The 21726-nt window shown below is 43.3% G+C and overlaps 1 protein-coding gene across 1 annotated transcript in view; it reads right to left on the reverse strand.

Annotated features, from left to right (window-relative positions):
- Positions 1-1858: 1858 nt before the first annotated feature.
- CRB1 (crumbs cell polarity complex component 1) overlaps positions 1859-21726 on the reverse strand; it is a 173655-nt gene continuing 153787 nt past the window's right edge. Inside the window, exon 12 of the mRNA XM_075936696.1 lies at positions 1859-2298. Coding sequence (XP_075792811.1) covers positions 2083-2298 — 216 coding nt within the window. The 3' untranslated portion in view covers positions 1859-2082. The remainder of the gene's footprint in view (positions 2299-21726) is intronic.

Consider the following 21726-nt stretch of genomic DNA (forward strand, 5'->3'; position numbering starts at 1 on the left):
AAATACATGAGGCACCAAATTCTACCCTAGCTTCATGGTCTGTGCAATTCCACTTAGTTCAAGGAGTTTGACTTCAGTGGAGCTGCAGGAGCTGTAATTCAGAGGAGCTTCTGTCTTGGTTTGTCTGTGTTTGTTTTTTTCCCTGTTTCACTGGTGTTTTTGAGGGCTGGACATAAGCTCGTCTCCCTTCCCTTTCATCGTATCCATATAGAATATAAGATTCGGTCCTCAGTAGCCCACGGAGGATTGGGATTTGACCATTTTAAAAGTGGTATGCTTAGTAGTAGATCATCTGATCTCCATTATAACACTAGTGTATTCATTTGAGCTATGAAACTATGTCTACACAGCAACATTATTTCGAAATGACTTAGTCTGCATCCGCATAGCCAGTAGTTATTTTGATATAATGTCGAAATACTGTCAAGCTAGAGGACTTCTTACTCCAACTCCTGTAACCCTCATTGTACGAGGAATAAGGGAGGTCAGAAGGGTGCTCTAATTTGAAATAAGTGCTGAGTAGATGCTCCCATTTTTGAAATAAGCTCAATTTGCGTAGCTTATTTCGAGTTAAGCCCTGTTGTGTAGATGCTCCCTTACTTACTTATCCAAATCTGGAGCAGGATTGAGGGGATATGGAAAACACTATATACTCAGAACTCCATGACAAGTAATTTGGGGAGAAATTTTTCAGTAACCTTGCCTCTTTTCTATGAGCACAGCTTTCATGAGCGTAAAGCTTAGTTGCACTTCAACTACCTGACCACATGCGCAAACCAGCTTACAAATTACATATAGGTGCAGAGGTTATCAACACACATCTGACTAGCTGACTACATGCACAAACCAGCTAGTGAGATGTGTGTTGATAAAATCTGTACCTATATGTAATTTGTAAGCATAAAACATTGTGGATGGATTTTTGGTTATTCTATTGTTAAGAGATTTCTCTAGCTTTCCTTTGTTCCATCACTTATATTTTAACCTTCTCTGGCTCTTCCAAGAAAAGTTGTAATGTATATTAAGGAAATGAGGTAGGTAAATATTATCATCTCCCATGAGAGGGAAACTGAGGCACAGAAGGGTGAGTGACTTGCTCACAGTCACATATGAAATCTGTTGCAGAGTGGGAACCCAGTATTCTGTGATTCCTAGTCCAGTGGTTTAGGTTCAAGACGATCATTCTACTTTCCTTATACTGTCCAACAATTTTGGGCAGCACATTTTTGAGTAAGCTTGTCTGCTTTGCACTTGCTGCGTATTCATAACCTGGGGGGCATGGAGGTTAGTAGTGCACATTAACGTAGTAAGAACAAGACAGTGGCGGGGAATTCAGGGTAGAAATACACGTCTATGCCTTTGAAGAGGTCTGGTTAAATATCTTTGTCAAGCCAACATTTTGGGAGTGTTGTTTCTGATGCTTAGAGCAGCGCACATGTTTGTCACAGAAGGCCACTGGCATTAGAAGAGGGTGGTGAAACAGCAGGTGAAATGGGTGCCTTGAAGGGAAGCAAGCCAATGACTTTTCAAAGGTTTATTTTGCTTCTTAAAAAGCTTCCCCGTAGCTTCCTTTTAATCCCTGATTAAAGAATGAAAGTAAATATGCTGAGACACAGTTCTAATGCTAATACCTCTTATGATATAATTATGATGTATTTATTGTACAGGCTTATTTTATTTCTCTCAGTTGTCTTATGCAGCAATGCTCACTAGGCAGTCAAAGGCAAAGCAAAACAGAAACTGTGTTTCCAACTAGATCTGAGAGACAGGCACTTACATGTATCCCAGATGCCATTACACTCTGTAAGACATACCGTTGATTACCAAGGCTGAAAATTCCAGTGCAAACAAAATTGTCCTTTGACAGGCTGGTCCAAAACAGTGAGAGATGGCAGCAGTTCACTCAAATGCTAAAGACCCTTAAGGTTCTTGAATTAGATGTCCAATATTTTCAACAGCCCCTATAATCATCACATACTCCTTGGTATCAAAAACAAAATTAACAACCATTTCCATCATATTTACTCAAATTTCCTTCCCGCCAGATGCTTGCCAGCATGTAGCACAGAAGAGTGTTTTCTGCTATATCAGTCTTTCCATTGGTGGTGGCTGTACCATGTTCCACATCTCCACACGGGATCCCTCTTTCTCCTGCCGGCTGGGGCTGTAGGTCCCTTGAGTCGCTCGTTTGTTGGCAGCTATGACGGAAATCACAACTGCCAAGAGGAGGATCAATAACAAGGCCAACGTTACTGAGCCAATGGCGGTGAATATGTTCGAGATCAAGTCAGCTGTCAACTGGAAGGATTGAAATAATTGCAATATAATTGATGTTAAGAACACAGAAGCACATATACTGGAGCTACCATGGTAGGAAAATATTCTGGAGTATTAATTAAAATATGAGATTTAATATTTTAAAGAACATATTTGCTGGTAGAAAAGTAGATCGGCCTTCTAAAGTTCAGTACTATAGGCCCTATGCAAAGTAAATCTTGCAGCATGCTATCTTTTGTGCACCTAACTAGAGCGGGGTGAATTGTGTGCAGTGACGAGTTGATTTGACAACTTTCTGTCTGCTCACAAATTATTCATGAACAGATTGTGTTTTTTCTCAGATGGAGCTATTATTAATAAATGGTTATCTGAATTGTTTTTACTAACAATAGTTTGTCCACAATTGTTCACAAGCTATTCATTCCAAGTCTTGAAATTTAAAATGTTAACAATTTTGATTGGATATATCAGCACATGGCATTTCTGTTTCTCTCCCTGAATGAACTAGGTTTCTGGTGTCCAGGCTTTGCAGTTTCAGATTTTACTTTCCATAAATGCTTTTTGTAAAACACACCATTTCTTTGAACATTCTTACCAGTAAATTGTTTCCTGGAATATTTGCATAAGGTGAACACGGAAATCTTCCCCTGGGAACTGCATCTTTGGGAAGTGGAAAGATTAGGGTCTTCCACTGACTTTGTGACCTAAGCTGATGGGAATTTTAGGCCATATAAGCTCACTGATCCTCCAGGTTATTGACAACGACCTATCCCAAAAAAGTGGTTAGAAACACAACAATATAGCTAGTCCAGAAAACAGCATGATAGACAGGGTTGGCAGACCCTTTTTGGGCCCTGAGCAATATCTGGTGGTGTAGGAAGGTTTAAAATTGAGAACGCACACAGGACACACATGAACATAATTGAAATGCATTTGATGAAAAAGTCCAATCAATAAATATTCACAGAAAATATTTCATAGTAGCCTCCCAAATTGGCTACTACACACAGAACTTGCATTTTTAATTATGGAGATGTGCCTGTGTTCCTGAAAAGGAATTATGGGAAGTAATACACTGCAAGTTGGATGTATAGATTGTGTTCCTTTCTGCCTTGTTGTTACACAGTCATAGAAAGGTAATAATGTCAGCATGTACCATATACAAGCAAACAAACCTGCCAGAAACCTCTTTTAGGGTTGGATTTTTGGCAGATGAAAACATTTGTTTAAAATAGTCTTTCTGCAGTGATAGAAGCCATTGAAATGATGTGTGTGTCATGGAAAAGTGGTCCCTGTGGACAGAATGACCCTGCAAGGAATTGGTCTTCCAGGCAGATTTTGCCATCATCTTTTGATGTGTATTACAAGTGACAATCCGGCGGTTGTGGATGCACATGTGCTTGTGGCAGGACTTTCAAATCCAAAATGTTCAGAAACAGAAAACAGCAGGTCAGAACTCAATTCCCATTTCCCAGAGAGTTAGATACAGCTTGTTACAGAGCACTATTACCCACATTGAGTGATCTGCTTAATAGTCATTCCCATGCAGTATGCAGGAAGAGTCTTGCTGAGGCTAATACTGCATTCAGCATAGGGACATTCTAAGCTGGGCATGAATTTGCTATCAGTGCCCAGAACACACATCTTGAATCCCACTGTTCAAACTCTTCTGCAAATGGAATGACAGCACCACAGGAAAAATATTAAAACAGACTTTTACTTCTGGATTTAAAAAATCCAGCTACAGTAATAACAGCAAGTTTGGCTGAAGGGCCGTCCTTTTATAACCAGCTGTGATTACACTTTCCTCTGCCCTTGATCATTAAATATGACTTCTATAATTTTAAAATAATTATCCTATTTAGAAATAACCTGCTCCAGGTGACAGATTGCACAGTACCCAAGTACCAGAGATATTGCAGCACCAAATGTGTCAGTCTACTATATTATTCTGTCACAGTATGTCTACATTTGCTTCCTCTTCCGAGAGAGGAATGCAAATGCAGCTGAGTGAAATTGCAAATGAAGTGTGGATTTGAATTTCCCGTGCTTCATTTGCATAATTGCGGACTGCCGCTATTTCAAAATACTCTATTTTGAAATAACAAACGCTATGTAGATGCAGTTATTTTGAAAGAAACCCCATCTTTTGAAATAACCGGTAAACCTCATTTTTTGAGAAGTAAGGGTTATTTCGGAAAAAAGGGGTTTCTTTCAAAATAACCGCGTCTACAAAACGTTTGTTATTTCAAAATAGCGGTGGTCTGTGATTATGCAAATGAAGCACAGGAAATTCAAATCTGTGCTTCATTTCCAATTTCGCTCAGCAGCATTTGCATTCCTCTCTTGGAAGAGGAAGCAAGTGTAGACATACCCTCATACTGGAATGTCATTTCATAAGGTCTTCTGCTGGAATTTTAAAAACACTGTTTTCTATGTCTATTGGTGATCCAGTTGTGTCTGTCTGTACTTATATGGATGGTCCTTATCACTGTAGTACCAGAGAATCTCACAATCAGTAATGGATTTTTATCCTTACAATGACCGATGAGGAATCACCTTCATGTTGCAGACGGGGGAAGTGAGGCACAGGTATATTAAGTTAATTGCCCTGTTTCCTGCATCCAAGGTAGTGCCACTAGTTTATTATACCCCCCTGCACTCACAGTTAATTCTGTGTACTGGGTTTGAATGGGGCCATCTGTCTAATTTATTGTGCTCAATACAGCAGTTACTGGCTTATATGTAATGGCCATGGTAGACAAGAAATCTGACTACATGATCTAATGGTCCCATCTCATCTTAACATCTGTGAAACTGTCTGATGTTTTTCCAATCAGCAATAGTGTAAACCCTAGCAGAACCATGCCTAGGAAGAGACTTGAATCAACAGTTGATTCTAAGTTCATATCCCATTCCCATATTTTTGGAGATGAGGTTTACACACTGAAAAAATTAGTCTGGTAATTTATACATTCAAAGAAACCACAAATATCACAGCAATAAATGTCAAAATTATCCAAGCTGCATTTGTATTATACTGTTCAATATAGAAATATATTGGAGTCATTCTGCTGAATTTATGACTGATTTCTTATCCGTGTTGCATAACCAGTCAGTGCCTGGATATTCTAACTAGTGCAATAGAAAGGTTTATAGAATTTCTATTATGGAGAAGAAGCTTGCCCCTTCGTATGCTTCTTGGCTTTGATTCAGAAGCATTCTTGACTGGAGAGCTGGAGAGTGATCGGCACTGGAGAAAGCCTGTGGAGCTGCAGATGTTCCTAGAACTAAGACCTGTCAAAACATCTCAACCTGATCCAATCTGCCAAGTGGCTACAGTTTTGATAAGATCTACAGAGCCATTTTCTATCATACAGGGACATACTGAGCAACTTTACTTCTTTGTTCAGCATTCACTGCTGATTTTACAATATTAGAAAAAAATCACCCTTCCTCAATGCACTTGGCGAGGCTCAGCTGAGCTATTAAAAACTCTGGGTCATGGACTAGTCTCTTGATCTGTCAACTCTCATAGCAAAGTGCGGGTATCCTCATTAGCGCTCGCCATGAACTGATGTAGAGTTGCCAGAAGGTTCTGTAGTCTGGTCCCATCAGGATCAACTGTTCCTTTGCTAATTGATTGCTGAACAGTTAATTTAATTTTGAAAACATGAAACAAATTGTCTTGTCTTAAAAAAGAATGAGAAATCTCAATTGTGGGCATCCGGGTTGGCTTCTCTCTATATTTGGTATTGATGAAAGACACTTGGAAATATGAAAAAAACTTCCCAGAGAACCAGGAAAGATGAATCCCTGAGAAGCATCTTTAGGAATATAATTGTTTTGCTTTTAAGGGGAAGCATTGTCAATTAACAAACCCATAATAAAAACATATTTGAATAATTGTAGTAGCTGGATATAAAGTCAGGAAATTAAGAATTCAAGTCACACCTTGGTCTCAACTCATCCTGTTACTTCCCCTGGCTTTTGCCTTGCTCTTGGTAGGGAGCCAGATGGTGAATCCCTCACTTGCATTAGTGAGCAGTTGCTTACATAACTAGTTCCTTGGACTCTAATGTGCTTACTCATGTGAGTAACTGCTTACCAGCAGAAGGTGTTCACAATCTGGCCTGTGGTACGTATAAACTCATCCTCTATTTTGAGATTCCTGCAGTACTGAGGCACTGAGTAATATATGGGATACTGCATGGATCATCACAACAGTACCTCACTTTTCAATCTAGCATCACATTTTGCTATTACACTATGCCAACTTCCCTTGGCTTGCTGTGTTAAGAGTTCCATCTTTGATCTGAGGATTAGGTCATGGCCACTTGCTTACAGTATACAATATGTTTAATCGCTTTGTCACAGGACTGTAATGGGATCCAACACAAGCAGTTTTCCCTGGAGCGCTAAGGATAAAGAGAAAAAAAGATCCTGGGACGCAAGGAAGGATGTGTGGTATATTTCCCTGTGTCTCAGCCCAAACACATTGCTACAGAACATCTCGAACATGTCCGAATATTATACAACTTGCTCATTATTCTTCAGGGCAGCTGGATATCGGAGTACCTTAAAAGAGAATGTTATACCCAGTGACCACCGTTCAAAAATTCAATATTTGCTTATACTTGCTGCTGCTATTTCCTAATGGAGGTACAGTGCTGTTTGCAAACAATTAACTGTATAGGGAACACAGACATAATATTAATTGACCATTGTTAGGTAATATTGTAAAGATTATCATGGTGACCAATTGATAGGCATGGAACTGTGATGTTGCCACTTCCTAATGTGAAGAACTATTGGCAAATGCTTTCTGTTTAATGGCGGCTACTGTAGCTAGAGGAATGACACAAAAGTGCTCAGACACCATGTTGGTGGGTGCAGCATAGTGCCTGAATCAGTGATGTTATTTCGTACATTCTTTGCTCATATTGTTAAGCATGTATCCTGTACACTGCTCTCTTTTCATGTGTATGAAACCCCGTGACTTTGTGGGACACCATACAGACACAACAGTCCATCAATACAGAGCAGCTTTTGGAATCAAGGCATTAGCTTACAAGTATCCAGCAGCTTGATATCCAACACCCAGAGGTCTCAGCCTTATCTTCATGTTTACCCCAGTCTTAAAAAATAAAGCTAAGTTTGACTGAGATTTGCCAAAGGGCCTAAGGGAGTTATCCCATTAAATGCTCTGTGGGAGTTGGCTGTCCAATTCCCTTAGGATTCCTCTGAATTCTAACCTTTGTTATTGGTTCATTGCACATGTTGCTATATTTTGCACTTCAGCCAACTGCCGATAACAATAACCAACAGTCCTTTTATCAGAGCTCATTGATTTGGGGGTCAAAGAAAAACTTGTGCAAGATGGTATTTTATACCTTTGAAGCAAGAAGGTAATGTTCAATATTGCTCAATTAATTCTGGATGAAAATTGCTCTGTTAGCTACTGGACTTAAACAAAAAAAATACTCGGTGAGGTTTATGCTACATTACTCCCTAAGCTTTTACTTGACTCCACTGGTAATTCTTTACTTGGTTTGTGAATTGCTACAGTAGATTCCTGACTGGGTAAATATCATAGTAGCTGAAATAGGACACTGATGCTGTGTTTGCAAAATTATCTCTGTTCCATTCAGTGCTGGGAAAACAAACAAATCATAGTAACAGTACTTCCCTAAAATGGCTTCCAAGTACAGAACTGTGAAGTCTAATCAGCCCAGATCTCCTGCATCTAAGGAGTAATCGCACTAATCAGAACAGTTAACTCAGAGGGTTCCTGTTTTCCTGGATGCCATTGTTGAGGATTTTTAGGATGATAAAATGAAGGAAAAATTCTGGTTTCATCTAGATTGGGTGGGCAATACAAAAATGGTGGCCAGTCAGGGTTAATTCCTGGTGGGACTCCACCGCTCTATATACCTGCACCTCTCCAGCTCTCATTGGCTGCGGCTCACCGATTCTGCAGCCAACAAGAGCTATGATCACCTGCAGGGGCACAGGTAAATATAGAGGTGGGGGCCCATCGTTAACATGCTTGGAAGACATTTAAACTGCAGCTAAGTGCTGTGGGGAAACATGTACACAAACCCTCTCTGGCAGTTTGCACTTAACAGACTGTGGAGCTCACACAGCAGCAGGAAACAGTAGTTGAAACCTAAGGGCTTGCACTGACTTGGTGAAGAGCACCTCCGTTCCCCTCATCACACAAGCAAGACTCATGCTCAGTAATCAATAATTAGTTACGTTGTATGCATTGTCCACAGGACAGCTCTGGCATGCAGCCTCCTCTAGGGAGAAAGGTGAGAATCAAGTCCCCTGACTTTTAAATGTCTACTAAGAATACCATGCCAATAATTTTGGTAGGGCTCTCTATTTCCCAGCTTTCATTGTGCAGCGTGTGGACAGACGGCTGGGTAAGCAAGAGGCCCAACTGCAAAGCCAATGCTACATAACACCCGTATTCTTTTCTAATCTCTTCTCGCTCTTGGAAGGAAATTTGTAGCAAAGGAACGTTGTCCTTTTGAACATCAGTATTGTAGAAGGGAGCAGGGCTGCCCCATGGGAATGCAGTGTGAATGGAAAACATTTGAAAAATGTCTGGCTGAATTCTGGCTTTGGGAGTCGATGGAGTATTGGGGCGGGATCATGTTGGGGGTAATGCCTGAGAAGATGTGCAGTGAGGCATTATGAGCCTCATCTACTCTCATAATGCTTTATATTACTGTGGCTCCATTGGCTTCATGGGAATTAACCCTGATTTATGCTGACAAGAGCGATGAGGGAATTAGGCATGGAGTGTCCAGACCCAGTATCAAGGAGGCTTAGTCACAGTAGCTCTTGAATGTCTGACAAAGGAGCTGCGTGTGCTACCCTGGTACTGTCACCATGGCATCTGCTGTTGCAGGTGGTAACGTGGCCAAAGATTACACATCTGTGTAGGGACATACAACATGAAACAGGAGTGGCATCTTCTGTTCCGAAAGCACACACACAGAGTGCTCCACTTTTATTCCAGCACCTGCATAGGAGCAGCTATAAGCTGGCAGGTTAGTGAGACAGAAACATTACTGGCAGCTTTAATATAAATAACTAATATAAAATCCTGAGAGTTCTTTACCAGGGGCAGACTGGCCCAGTGGGATACCAGGAATTTCCCGGTGGGCCATCCTCTGAAAGGCCGGCTGAAGGGCTGGCTAGTGGTTGCTGGAGGACGAGGGGGATTGTGACGGGGCACCTCAGCCCTGCACTTTAAATTCCCTAGCACCAGCCATGTATGGGGCACAGTGGGGTTGAAGGAGTGCACTCAAACGTGGAGCAACAGCTGAGAGGTGAGCCGCCCGGGCGTGGAGTGACGTCACAGCCCAGGACTTTAAAACTGCTTGGCCTAGAGCTGCATTGTGCGACCCAGCTCTGGGCCTGGCAAATGGTCTGGAGCCCTGGAAGCAGCTGGGGCCAGGGCTGTGGGGACTTCTGGGGCCCGATCACAGACTCCAGCACCACACACTGGAAGGCAGAAGGTGGGGGAGGGAAAGGGTTGGGAGATGAAGGGGCTTGTGCTGAGGGGAGGGGGGCAGGTCAGGAGAAGAAAGGGGAAGGCACCAAGGGACGGGGTGGAGGAGAGAGAGCAATGCCAGGGGGCCAAGTGCAGACAATGAGGAAAAGGGCAGGAGGGGAGATGTTAGTGGGAGGGGAACAGGGTGATGCTGGGAGAGGAGAAGGTAAGGGCATTGGAAGCTGGAGGGGGAGGTGCTGGGAGAAGGCTTGAAAGAAGGGGTGGGCATGAGGAATGTGGGGCTGGAGCAAGTCGTGTGAGGTCACAGGGGCATGAGGGAAATGGGGGAAGAGGGTGGTGATGGGGTGGGCATCAGGGAAAAAGAGGTCAAAGGGGACAGGGGCAGTGAGGGAAGGGGGGCACCAGTAGGATGCAGGGGTAAGGGAAGGTGCAGGTGCCAGGGGATTCTGGAGGTGGAGCAGAAGGGCAGACACCTGCAGAGGAGGGACCAGCACCAGAGGAGAGAGGCAGGGCAGGTTTGTAGATGGAAGTGTTAGGAGAGGGAGTGAGTAGGGGTAGCTCACATGATCAGAGTGGGGCTACTGGAGAAGTGGGCATGGGGGGAGGAAAGGGCTGGTGGAGGGGGCAGTTTGCACGAGGGCTGAGGGCAGTGAGAAGGGCAGGAGTCAGGACAGCAGAAGAAGGTGAGTGTTGGGGGTCAGCAGGCACCAGGGGAGCTGATGGAGTAAGGGGAGGAGACATGGCAGCAGAGGGGAAAGGTAGAGGTTTATAAGATATTTATTGATTACTTGGGTGCCACAGTGGCACATCCAAACAAGCCACATGAATTCAGTACTGGTGCACAACACAAAATTCATTCTGCACATGGGAGGAAACTCTTAGGCTGCGTCTACACTGGCAGCTTCTTGCGCAAGAACAGCTGTTCTTGTGCAAAAACTTGCCGGGTGTCTACACTGCACGCGCATTCTTGCGCAAGTAAATTTACAGTCTAGTGTCAGAAAACAGGGCTTCTTCCGGAAGAGTTATTCCTCTCCCCATGAGGAATAAGCCCTCTTGCGCAAGAAGGCAGTGTAGACAGGCAACATGAATTTCTTGCGCAAGAAAGCCCTATGGCTAAAATGGCCATCAGAGCTTTCTTGCGCAATAGAGCATCCACACTGCCATAGTATTCCATCTCAATGAGTGCAAGAGGAGTCAATGGGAGAGCTTCTTCTGTCAACACACGGTTATGAAGGCACCACTGTAAGTAGATTTAAGAACATTGGCTTCAGCTACACTATTCACGTACGTGGAAGCTATTCACAAAGCTGAAGCTGTGTAACTTAGGTTGACCTCTCCCTGTACGGTAGGCAAGCCCTTAGTGTGTTCTGTGAAGTAGAATGCCTCACTTGGCTATTCCAGGAGAAAAGTCATTATTAAGCAGTGGGCTTTTAGCATACTAACAGATACTGTTTTGCAACAACTGCCAATGCTAATTTTCCAAATGTGCTCAAGTTCTCTTCAGGACCATTCTGCTGGTGCAGCACAGATTGAATGTACAGCTTCACTGTGGTGTTATGAGATGCCTTTTAAAATTCTGCTGACAGCCTCTGGTGTAAAGCTTAACCATCTGCTGCAATTTAAAAACACAAGAAGACAAATGCACCTTTCATGTAAACCCCCGGAATGAAATGAAATTAGGCTCAGGACAAATTTGGCTCAAAATTGCTAAATCTCAGACTGGGCAAGCAATAAGACACAGTGTTTTAGTAAATGTGTCAATCTCTGCGGATTGACATTCCTTCCAGTTTTGGGCAAAGCTTCCGGTTATTACAGATAATTATTACTTGGTTTATGGAAGCACCTACATTATGTTAGGTGTTGTCCTCATCTGTACGAAAATAATCTTATAATGTGAAGGCTTGACACCTGAAAGTTAAGCATTCACATGAACAGATCCCACCAAAGGATCAAAGCCTCAGAAGACAAGCAACTTGTAAGAGGCTGGATAAACCATCCAATCAAAAGATTATTATTTAAAACAGTAACTATCGTCTACTGTCCCCTACCCAGCTAAATTTAGTGCAGTGCCTGATTCTGATCCCCTGTGCGGGTGCAAATCAGAAGCATCTCCATTGAAGGCAGGGTACATCAGCATTAAATTGGTTGAGCTGAAATTGGAACCAGGCCCACAATACTTGGTGCTTTAGCCTTGCTACTGCATATCAGCTTCCACTGTTTTCAACATATAAAGCCAAATTCTAGCCTCTGTGTGTGACCTCAGCTGATTTCATTTGACTTTAATGGAATTGCACAAGTTTAACAGAGGGCATCTTTTAGCATCTGGCCCCTAGCCACTAGTCTCTCTGTAGAAGTAATTTACCTTGTGAATGAAGAATATTTGTTCAGACCAATTCCAATGAAAGATCTGGCCAATGCAGATCCTTCAGACAGCACTTCGATTCCAAGGCATGCTGTGGGCCCTGCATGTTGTGGATGTGCAAACACACTGTTTATTACTAGCGAGTTTTCCCAGCATGACAAATGCCATTGGTTGATACAAATAGAAGAATGCTATGGGAAATGTATGGCCTTGGTGCAACTAATTTCTACGTGCAGCCAGCATAGATGCATATTATCACAGGGAGCACAAATAAAACTTACACAAAGTAAGAGTTCAGTCCCGTGAAGTGTTAAGCATCTGTCAAGAAGCATGGGACATTCTCAGCTTCCAATGAAACTGGGGGCACTGGAGGTGTTTGTCATCTCTTGTGTAAGGGTTCACCTACTCACACATGTGCATGATAATCTCTATGATTGGGATTTTCAAAGGAAGTAAGGCACCTAACTCCTGTGATTTCAGTGTGAGGTAGGCACCTAACTCTCATAAGTACCTTTGAAAGTCTCAGACCAAAGGAGCATTTTCTCTTCTGCCATTTGACGGAAGTGTAAATATTTCCCCTGGCTAGTGTCTGTCATCTTTGCTGTTTGCTCACCTCTAACGAGACTCCCTCTCCCCCCATCAATGTAGGACTGAGAAGAATGAAAAGATACACAAAGGAAGCAAAAGGGTTTTGGACTTAGCTTCAAGGAAGGCTTCCGTTGGTGGTCAGAGATAGATATGGGCAGGGAGTGGTTCTGTATCTCCCCTCACCCCCCTCTCGTTAGAATCTTTACACTGTCCTCCTCTTCATAGTGCGGTATGCTGAGGTGCCAGAGGGCTCTCCCATGATCCCAACACAGTTTATGCGGGAGGTGAATTCACTGCCTCCTAATATAACAAAGGACTGTACAACAATGGAATGATGGGCCTACTTCTTCCCACACTCTCTGGGATAGAATCCACGGGCTCTCTCACGGCTGGGCAGGAGAAGCTTGAGTCCTGCATTTGCCAAAGCCAAGCACCATGCTGGCAGGGAGGAGCCTCCCCACCTCTCCGCCCTGCAGCTAAATTCTGGAGTGGGGGAAGGGGCAGAGCAATTTCCAGCCAGTTTATGCCCTGAATCTGCAGCTTTCACAGCACACCCCCCGGGCAGGAGATTAGCGTCCTCTTCTCCCCACCCCTCCCACCCTAGGCCCTGCCCTCAGGGAGCATGGGGCTGCTCTGTCCCCGGGCATCCTCCACCGCTGAGCTACCACTCTGGCCAGAGTCACTGATGCCTGGGCAGTCAAGTTCCCTGGCCCTAGTGCACAATGCAGCCTTAGGGCTTAACCCCTTCCTGTCCACGCTGTAGCCAGGGACAGGACATGGCTGGGTTACATCAATGGTCAGAAGCAGCCTGGAGTTGGCAGTTGCCTGTCAATGCTGGGCAGGTAGGTAGGGATACATTGCTTCTAGCTACTGGGGAAATGAGGGAGGAGAAGTGATGAGCTCTGCAACAACAGGGGCCAGGTCAACCCTTTCCCCATCTTCCCCTGGGGCTGGAAGTAGCTGTGGAGAGAGGGTCTCCCTGCCTGCCCCCCCCCCCATGCTGCCTCGGGAAGAAGTAGCATCACGTGCCAGAAGAGGCGGGGGTTTGTCCCCGGGGCCCATCCTGGCAGGGAGGGCAGTCACCCCTTCTATGTGAAAGAAACGAGTGAGTGAGTGAGTGAGACCCCTCCCTGTGTAAACGCTACAGCCTTAAAGATAATAAGATAAATTTTCAAAAGACTAACTACTCAGCATTTCTCTTTAACAGAGGCTCAGTCAAGTTGGTGTTAATGTGAATGTTTGTACTGCCTAGTTCTGATTGGTTGCTAACTTGCTCGAATACAAGCAATTTTACCAGTGTCCCAGATTCAGCATTGGGAAGTAGAGTCACCCTAGTCAGTGGCAGACTGAAATGGAAACCAAAGGGTCATGCTTCCAAGTTTTGTGTTACAACTGGCCAGTACGTCACCTCAGTGCTAATCTGTTAATCACAAAAGTGTAATCATGAAAACAATATGCAGAGACCTTTTTTTCCTCAGTTAGTGTTAACCTTCTGCAAAACAGCCATGTGGCATTACCTAGCATTGCCATGATGCTGTCAAGTGATGATTAAGAAAGGAGCTATTTGAATATTTCACACTGTCAGCCTACAAGGTATCAAGTCAACAGCTATTTTTTGTTGGTGCAGCACTTAGATTGCAGCCATATAATGCTTCCAACTGTAAATATTAATGGTAAAAAATAGACCTTTATTGGCTACATATTATATGCCTCACCACATGATACCCATCATTACTTTCCCAGATGTAGTTAATTATAGCTCTTGTTAACAAGTCTGTGTATATTTTTATCTTGTCAGCAGTTTTCTAATAGAAAGTCAATCAGTGCCCAGATGAGGGAGAACTAACAGCAGCAAGTTACGCATTTCAAGGAAATGGAAAGAAATGCATATTAAAAAATGATAAATAAAAGTCAATATAAAATATGTATCCCTGGCCTTCCATATGCTGATTATCATCAGATGGAATTCAAGTCTTCACAAACCATCCATATCTGGATTCAAAGACTTGACTTGACGATGGCTATGTTAGGATTTCGGTGTACTTCTTTATTGCTGACATGCAGTGCTTTTGTGTCTGATACACAATCTGAACTTTGATCACGTGTTCCCTTCTATTAAATCCTGGGCATGGCTGCTGATCACACAGACTACCCATAGCAAATGTTAGTCTACCTTACCATTACAGATGTTTCCGTTGGGGCGTGGTGTTTGGGTGTGTGTTGGATGAAACTGGGGGGCATGTTGCTTTTTTGCTATCACTTGGAGATGGAAGTGAATGCCCGAGGGACTGTTTATGTTGTAAACAGTGATGTAGATGGCATGAGGGTGGCAAGAAATGCTGGAGACTTCTCCCTCAGCGTCTTAGTTCGGTGCTATTACCTCACTGTCGCCTGCAGTTAGCTGTTGTCGTCTGTTACTAATATTAGAATATATGTTACCAGGCAAACAATATCAGTTTACTAATGGTGACTGGAAGATAATAGCAAAATAGTGAAGTTTCCTTTGGGAGTTTCTATAGTCCTTAGAAACTTACTTAAAATCATAGTAGTTAAATATGGAAAAAAATCTGCTAGGTAATAGAGCCTATTTCCAAATAAAAGCAGAAATTGGTCTGGTCCCTCAGTGGACATGTATCAAATTTGAATGCAATTCTGAATTTAGCCACTTGGAGTGGAAGCTCCTCAGGACAGACAGAATAAGCTTCGTTCTGAGTTGTATCAAAAGGTATCTTTGCCTACTGATGAGAACTGACTCTGAGATGCCTTTACATGTTAATTTTGCCTACCGTCTTTCACCTATCACTGATGTCCTCTGCAAAAAAGCAGTGTAGTATTTGTCCCCTCATAAATAGCTCATAAGTCCAAGCAAACATGGTCTATCACCTCACATGGCACTACCTAGCAAAGAGGAGCATTCCAGTTCTCTCGTGAAACGTGTAAGAACAATCAGAAGAATAATTTTTCTTTTCCATTTATTAGGTCTTGTCCTTTTGTGTAAAAAATGTCTTTTCCAATATGTTTGTACAACAGTAAGCAGAATGGAGCCCAAACTGCTTGAGGTCTCTAGGTCTATGTTTACACAGCAACATTATTTTCGAAATAACTAGTGTTATTTAGAAATAACATAGTCCACATTTACACAGACATAATCATAATATCAAAATACTGCCAAGCTGGAGGACTTCTTACTCTGAATCCTGTAACCTTCGTTGTACAAGGAGTAAGGGAAGTCGCAGGAAGAGTGCTCTATTTCGAAATAAGTGCTGTGTAGACCACACCAAAACTCAAAATAAGCTACTTCAAGATACGCTACACAATTGACATAGCTCAATTTGCGTAGCTTATTTCAAGTTTAGCCCTGCTGTGTGGATGTGCCCTAGATGCTATCACAGTATGAATGTTAAATAATAATTCTGAGAAGAACAAACCCTCATATGTGTGTGGTGGAAAGAACACCAGGTATGTTCCTTGTCTGTGCCAAGGCATCCTAGAGAATTGAGGGCTCAGGGGATATACTGCAACTCTACTGCTGTTGCTGCTGGACATCTGAAATTTTCTGAAGCTCCTTCCTTGGGAAAAAAATAAAAGCCGGAGCTTTTTTTTGGTTTGAATTGTGGGGTTAATGCATTATGAGCACATGACCACTACTCAGAGGGCCAGCTGGCTCCTGCAGTCCTAACTCAGGTGAAATGAAACAAAATGAAATGTTCATTGAACACAAGGATCAATTAGGTCATTCCCTCACAAACGTTGACCAGCCAGTCACTCTTCCTCATTTAAATACTGTTTAGGATAGCTTACATAGTCCTTGCTTTCCTCTCCTTGTGCCTGAGAGGCAGCCCAACACTCCAGTTGGAATACTGCCCGAGTAAAGAGTGCTGAACAGCACCCTCAGGGTCTTGTTTGGAGCTAAAATATTCAGAACATTAAAACGATCCACCCCCGTCCATATCATTTATGTGTAATTGCCCCCAAACTAGTGAAGACCCATTTCTTTTAAGTCAGAGTGCATGTGTGCTTTTGATTTTTCTCTCAATAGAAACAATGCAAGTGCCACTCACTTGTAGACCCGAGACCCGTCTGAAGTCTCTTAGAGCGTCTGTGTTAAGGAAAGGAATTAGCTATGTACAGAAATAAACAAAAGACTTAGAATGGCTACAGCTGGCACTCTGAGAAGAATGTGGAATTAAATAAACATGCTGACTATTTCGTCAGACTCTGAATGCAAGTTTCACATACTGTTTTTTCTGATGGCCTTGAGTGACATCCAAAGGGGTTCATAGACAGGTGACTAAGCATGCTAGTGATGCACTGTGATACGTGCCAATAAACTGCATGTAATATATGGTGCCCAACTTAATAAAAGCATATATCTATGCTTTATGCAAACAGAAAATTAGAATATAATGCATGAAAATACTGCATGAAAAAATTAATTGTAATTTACACTCTACAGAATCAAAATGTGGGTTAATTTCATTTCCAGTCAGAATTCACTGGAATTAAGTCAGCTATTGTGATTAATGAGAATAATTATCTTATAAGATTAAAAGATGCTGAAATTAAGCTGAATGTAGCATCAGTGAAACGAGTGTATAAGATCCAGGCACTAGCTACTGGAGGTTTGGATTTAAGAGGTTTGGTTCAACAGCATTCACCTGTATTAAGTTTGAATAATGCCAAATACACCTGTTGTCAAATACTCAATGATTTACTTATACTGTACAACTAAAACAGTACACCTTTTCACCTCTTCAGCCCCTATCTTTTCCTTAAGAGACAGGCGTTCTCCTGCTTGGCTGGTAGACTATTCAAGATTTTTCATATTCTCAACTTTGGGCCTGCACTTGAAACAAGATAGTTGAATATACTACCTGAAATACAAGGGTCCAGGTAATTATGGAAATACTGTAGTCATGATTCCATAGTTAAGACTGAGTTGAGTTTTGCAGTTAAAGCAGGGATTCCACCTTTTTGCTACATATGAAAACAGTTTATCTTTCCCACAGTTGCAACCCTCACTCTTTAAATAAAAAATTAATTATCCGAGAACTTAGAAGCAATTTGGTAACGTACATTAAAATGAGGGTCCTTTAAGAAATGTAGCACTAGTGTTTCACTGTGTTTTGTCCCAAATGCTCTTTCTAACAAAACAATACAGGTGCTTCAAAATTCCAGTGTAGTCAAAACTCTTTGAAATCTCATGTGTTAACAACATTGGCTGGTGATTATTGGTTGTTTTTTGCCACAATACTATGTAAAACAAACAAAGGGTCAACTTTCCTTTATTTCCCTCGCTGTGTGACTTCTGTTTTTATTTGTGAGGAACTGTGATTTCCTTCATGGCCACTCCTGAAAGTCACTGACATGAACATCTCCTTACTGGCGCATCCTACAGAAAAATCAGGGCCACAACCTTATAGCTGAGCACTTTCTATAATGTCTGGGTAGTGGTGTAAACAATTCTGTTTTGCCACTGGGAAAACCCCTCTCGTTGCCTTGTTAGGATTGGTTCTGGATGAGGAGCAAACGTGGGCAGGCTTGGCCAAGAAGTTCAGACCCAAACCTTCTCCATGTGGCTTCAGGGCACCAGTTCAGGCCAATTACAGAGGTTCCAGCCACAGAGCTTGCATCCACATGTTTACTTTCCTAAAATTTGGGGAGTTGGATGTGAGGTTTAGGTTCAAACCCATCCCTAGCTAAGGGAAACTATTTCAAACATAACCCTATTAGCCAGTTCCATGAGTGAGGGATACCATGGTTAAAACACCTCTGTGTCGCCTCTGGGCAAATCGCTTTGTCTTTCTCTGCCTCCGTTCCTAATGGAGAGGGCCACCAATTAAATAAGAGGTGAGGGGATGGGAAGAGTTGCCCCCTCACACACTATTTGTTCTGTATGATAATCTCGAGCTCCCTGAATTTCGAGGTCTATTCCCTGAAACTCTCAGTGGCCAAAACCCTGCAGGCAGCCTGGGGCCTCTGCTCCCCAACCCTCCCAGCTCAGCTCTCGGGACCTCCCTTTCCAATTGTACCTCTGCTCCAGCCTCATCCACTGCCATGCCTCACTTCTTACTGGCTCCAGTCTTGAGAAATGGAAGACGCACAGTCTAATGGACGTAGCTGGCACTCTGTTATACTGGCCTTGGTGAGACAGGGGTGTGGCATGGAGACCAGTTTCCTCCATTAAACAAAGCAAATGTTCTTCCTTCAGAGGAGTGTAGTGCATGACTGGTCCCAGCTCTTGCAGTCCTAAACTGCAACAGCCTCATTCCCTAGCCCACTGGAAGACTGAGAGCTCTCTTCAGCATCAGAGTCTCAGCTTTTTCTAGAAAAGGAACAGTGAGTTCTCGCTCCTTGAAGCTTTGAAGGGGACTGTCTTATTTTGGATTTTTACATTTATTCTTCAAAAAATCCAGGAGCTTCAGAACCCCTCCTGAAAATGACCCCTTCCCATCACTGACATTGCCTGTGGTGGAGGATGGTATAATATGGTTTCCATATCTCACAGTGAATACACGCGCAAAATGATTGCAAGGTGCTCAGATACCACAGTTGTGGGGGCCACGTAGGTACCTACATTGATAGACATCAGTCACAGATGGACAGGTGATGCACTAACTGAATCAAAATGGAAGATTAATCTTGCTAGAGGAACCCTCACCTATGAAAATTTATTTGAGAGCTCCTCTGAAGTGGTTCTTATTAAAATTACCGAGTTATCAAATCGGTATAAAACAACAGGCCAACTGCAGGGGGATCATTTCAGGAAGAATGTTTCCCAAATGGTGAATTTAATCCATTAATTTAAGCTCTGCGATAAATATGAAGTATATTTATAGGAACATTATCCATCAATTACAATTATATAAAATTATCTTGATGACAGAGGGGCCTCATTGTTCCCGAGTGGCACAGTCAAGTTAAAACCATTCTAGATAATGAGGCCCTCCTTACTGATACATTCCACATGCTCAGTACTGTTATGTCAGGTTTGATTTATACAAGTCCATTATATTTCAGATTTTCCACTTTTATGGCTCCAGCACCCCTCAGTATTATTGAGTGCATCGTTGTGCTCCCCTTGCTTCTGTCATCTCGCCTGGGGCCTGCTAGAATCACCACAGATGCTTTCTTCTTGGAAGCTTCAAGCATTGTCTTCTGATATTCTGGATGTTTCAAGGATTTCTTCTGGGAATTACCTCTCTGGCTTCTTCAGATATCTCCTCAGGGGTTGCTAAGGTTGCCCGGGACTATCATACACAGGAGGCCAAATCCTCAAGCTAACATAGCATATGTAACTCCCAACTGTGTAAACAGCTGTGAACTGGGCCCATTTATCCATGTGAGTTTCCCAGTGCGGGGAGTGTTTTGTGCTACTTGATACACAAACTTTTAGGTTCAATTAAGGGAAAGAATAAAACAAGTAAAGTTTCCATAAGAGAGCACAGTGAGATCTCCCCTGTAATATGGTGAACCAGCCTACCTCATGGAATGACAGATGCCCCTAGAAATGCAGCCATGCAGACTTGGAGAAAGCAAAGACATGACATAGCTTTACAACCATGCTAAGGAGATCTTCAGCTCTACGTTCTCTCCATGGCTGACAGCTCCAGCTCATAGCTGTCAGTCTGCTGTACTTTCCGCAGGCCATGCAGTTTAGTCAGTCTCTCAAATGAGAAAGAAGCTTCCTGTCACAAAGCCATTGAGACGGCCACCATACAATGTTATGTCATCTACAAAGACTTCACTGCCCTCTTTGCTGGTTGTGACTGGACAGGAGAAGGACGGGAGAGATAGGCTGTATAAATGCTGCAAGGTCAGCTCAGACAGGATTTCTTTCTCCTTAGGCCATGTGCCAGTTTTTCAAGTAGATGCAGCCAGGTAGTCCATGCAGGTGCACATGCTCTCAGGGCACTGGAGCTGGAGAACTTTGTCTAGCATTACCCATAGGGGCATCTTACACATCTGCCACTCCAACCTGTCAGTTCCTTCTCACTGCGAGTGGCTGGAGTCAAACCTCTGAGTGCTGTTCTGTCACCTCACACTTTGTCTCAGCGGAGAATTTTTTTCTTGTATATAATTGTAAGAGCATTTTCGGTTCAGTTTAGGGGTAGATTTAGATCTTGGATGCCCTGTGAGATGCCCTCACCAGGCTTCAAGCATTGTATAGGGGGCCTATTCCCAATAGTGATTCCCCATACGAGGTACTTGTTGACCCTCAGGGAGGAACACATCCAGGAGAGGTGCTCTATCCGTAAAGCACTTACAAGCAGCACCTTTTTGAAGCAGCACCTTCTGTAGCAGGCAGGCCAGAAGGCCTACTTTGGCCCCCAGAGCCACTTCTGGTCAGCAGCTGACAGTGGATCCAATCAGTGAGGCCCCTCCACATTTGGGTTCCCCAGGTGGAGATGTCGTCCACCTTCCTTGGGACACGGAGGAAGAGTTCCCACAAGTCTAAGACTCAAGCAGACTCCACTTCCTCTTTCAAGAGTGGTGCTGACTGGCACCATACTCATCCCAGCAAGCGGGAGGAGGCTAGTTCTTCCCCCAATACCACACCGAGCTCACTGAGAGCCTGTACCATCACATCCCATTCCAAATTCATTCCTGTATCACCTATCTCCATGCCAGCCACCTATCAAGTGTCATAAGATCTGCTTTTTGCCTTCTGGTCATGGACTCTCCTTTCATGCAGGAGCCCTACAGGCCATGGCTTCTACCTTACCTCTTCATCCTCCCCTGTGCCACTGGGCTCACCAGTAACAAAGCCACCATCTCATAGGCTGCGAACAGTGGAGTCAAGGCTGAGGCCAGGCCCAGCACCAAAGGACTACTTGAGATCAGTGTACCCCTTGGAATCGTCACAGCTTTAGCAGCAGACACAATAGTTCAGCTCAATACCACCATTGGCTTTGGTGTTGACTTTGTGTCTGGTGTCATGGGGGAAGTGTGTCTCACCCAGTAGCCCTGA

This window comes from Pelodiscus sinensis, chromosome 9, assembly GCF_049634645.1.
Source record: "Pelodiscus sinensis isolate JC-2024 chromosome 9, ASM4963464v1, whole genome shotgun sequence".
NCBI lineage: Eukaryota > Metazoa > Chordata > Testudines > Trionychidae > Pelodiscus > Pelodiscus sinensis.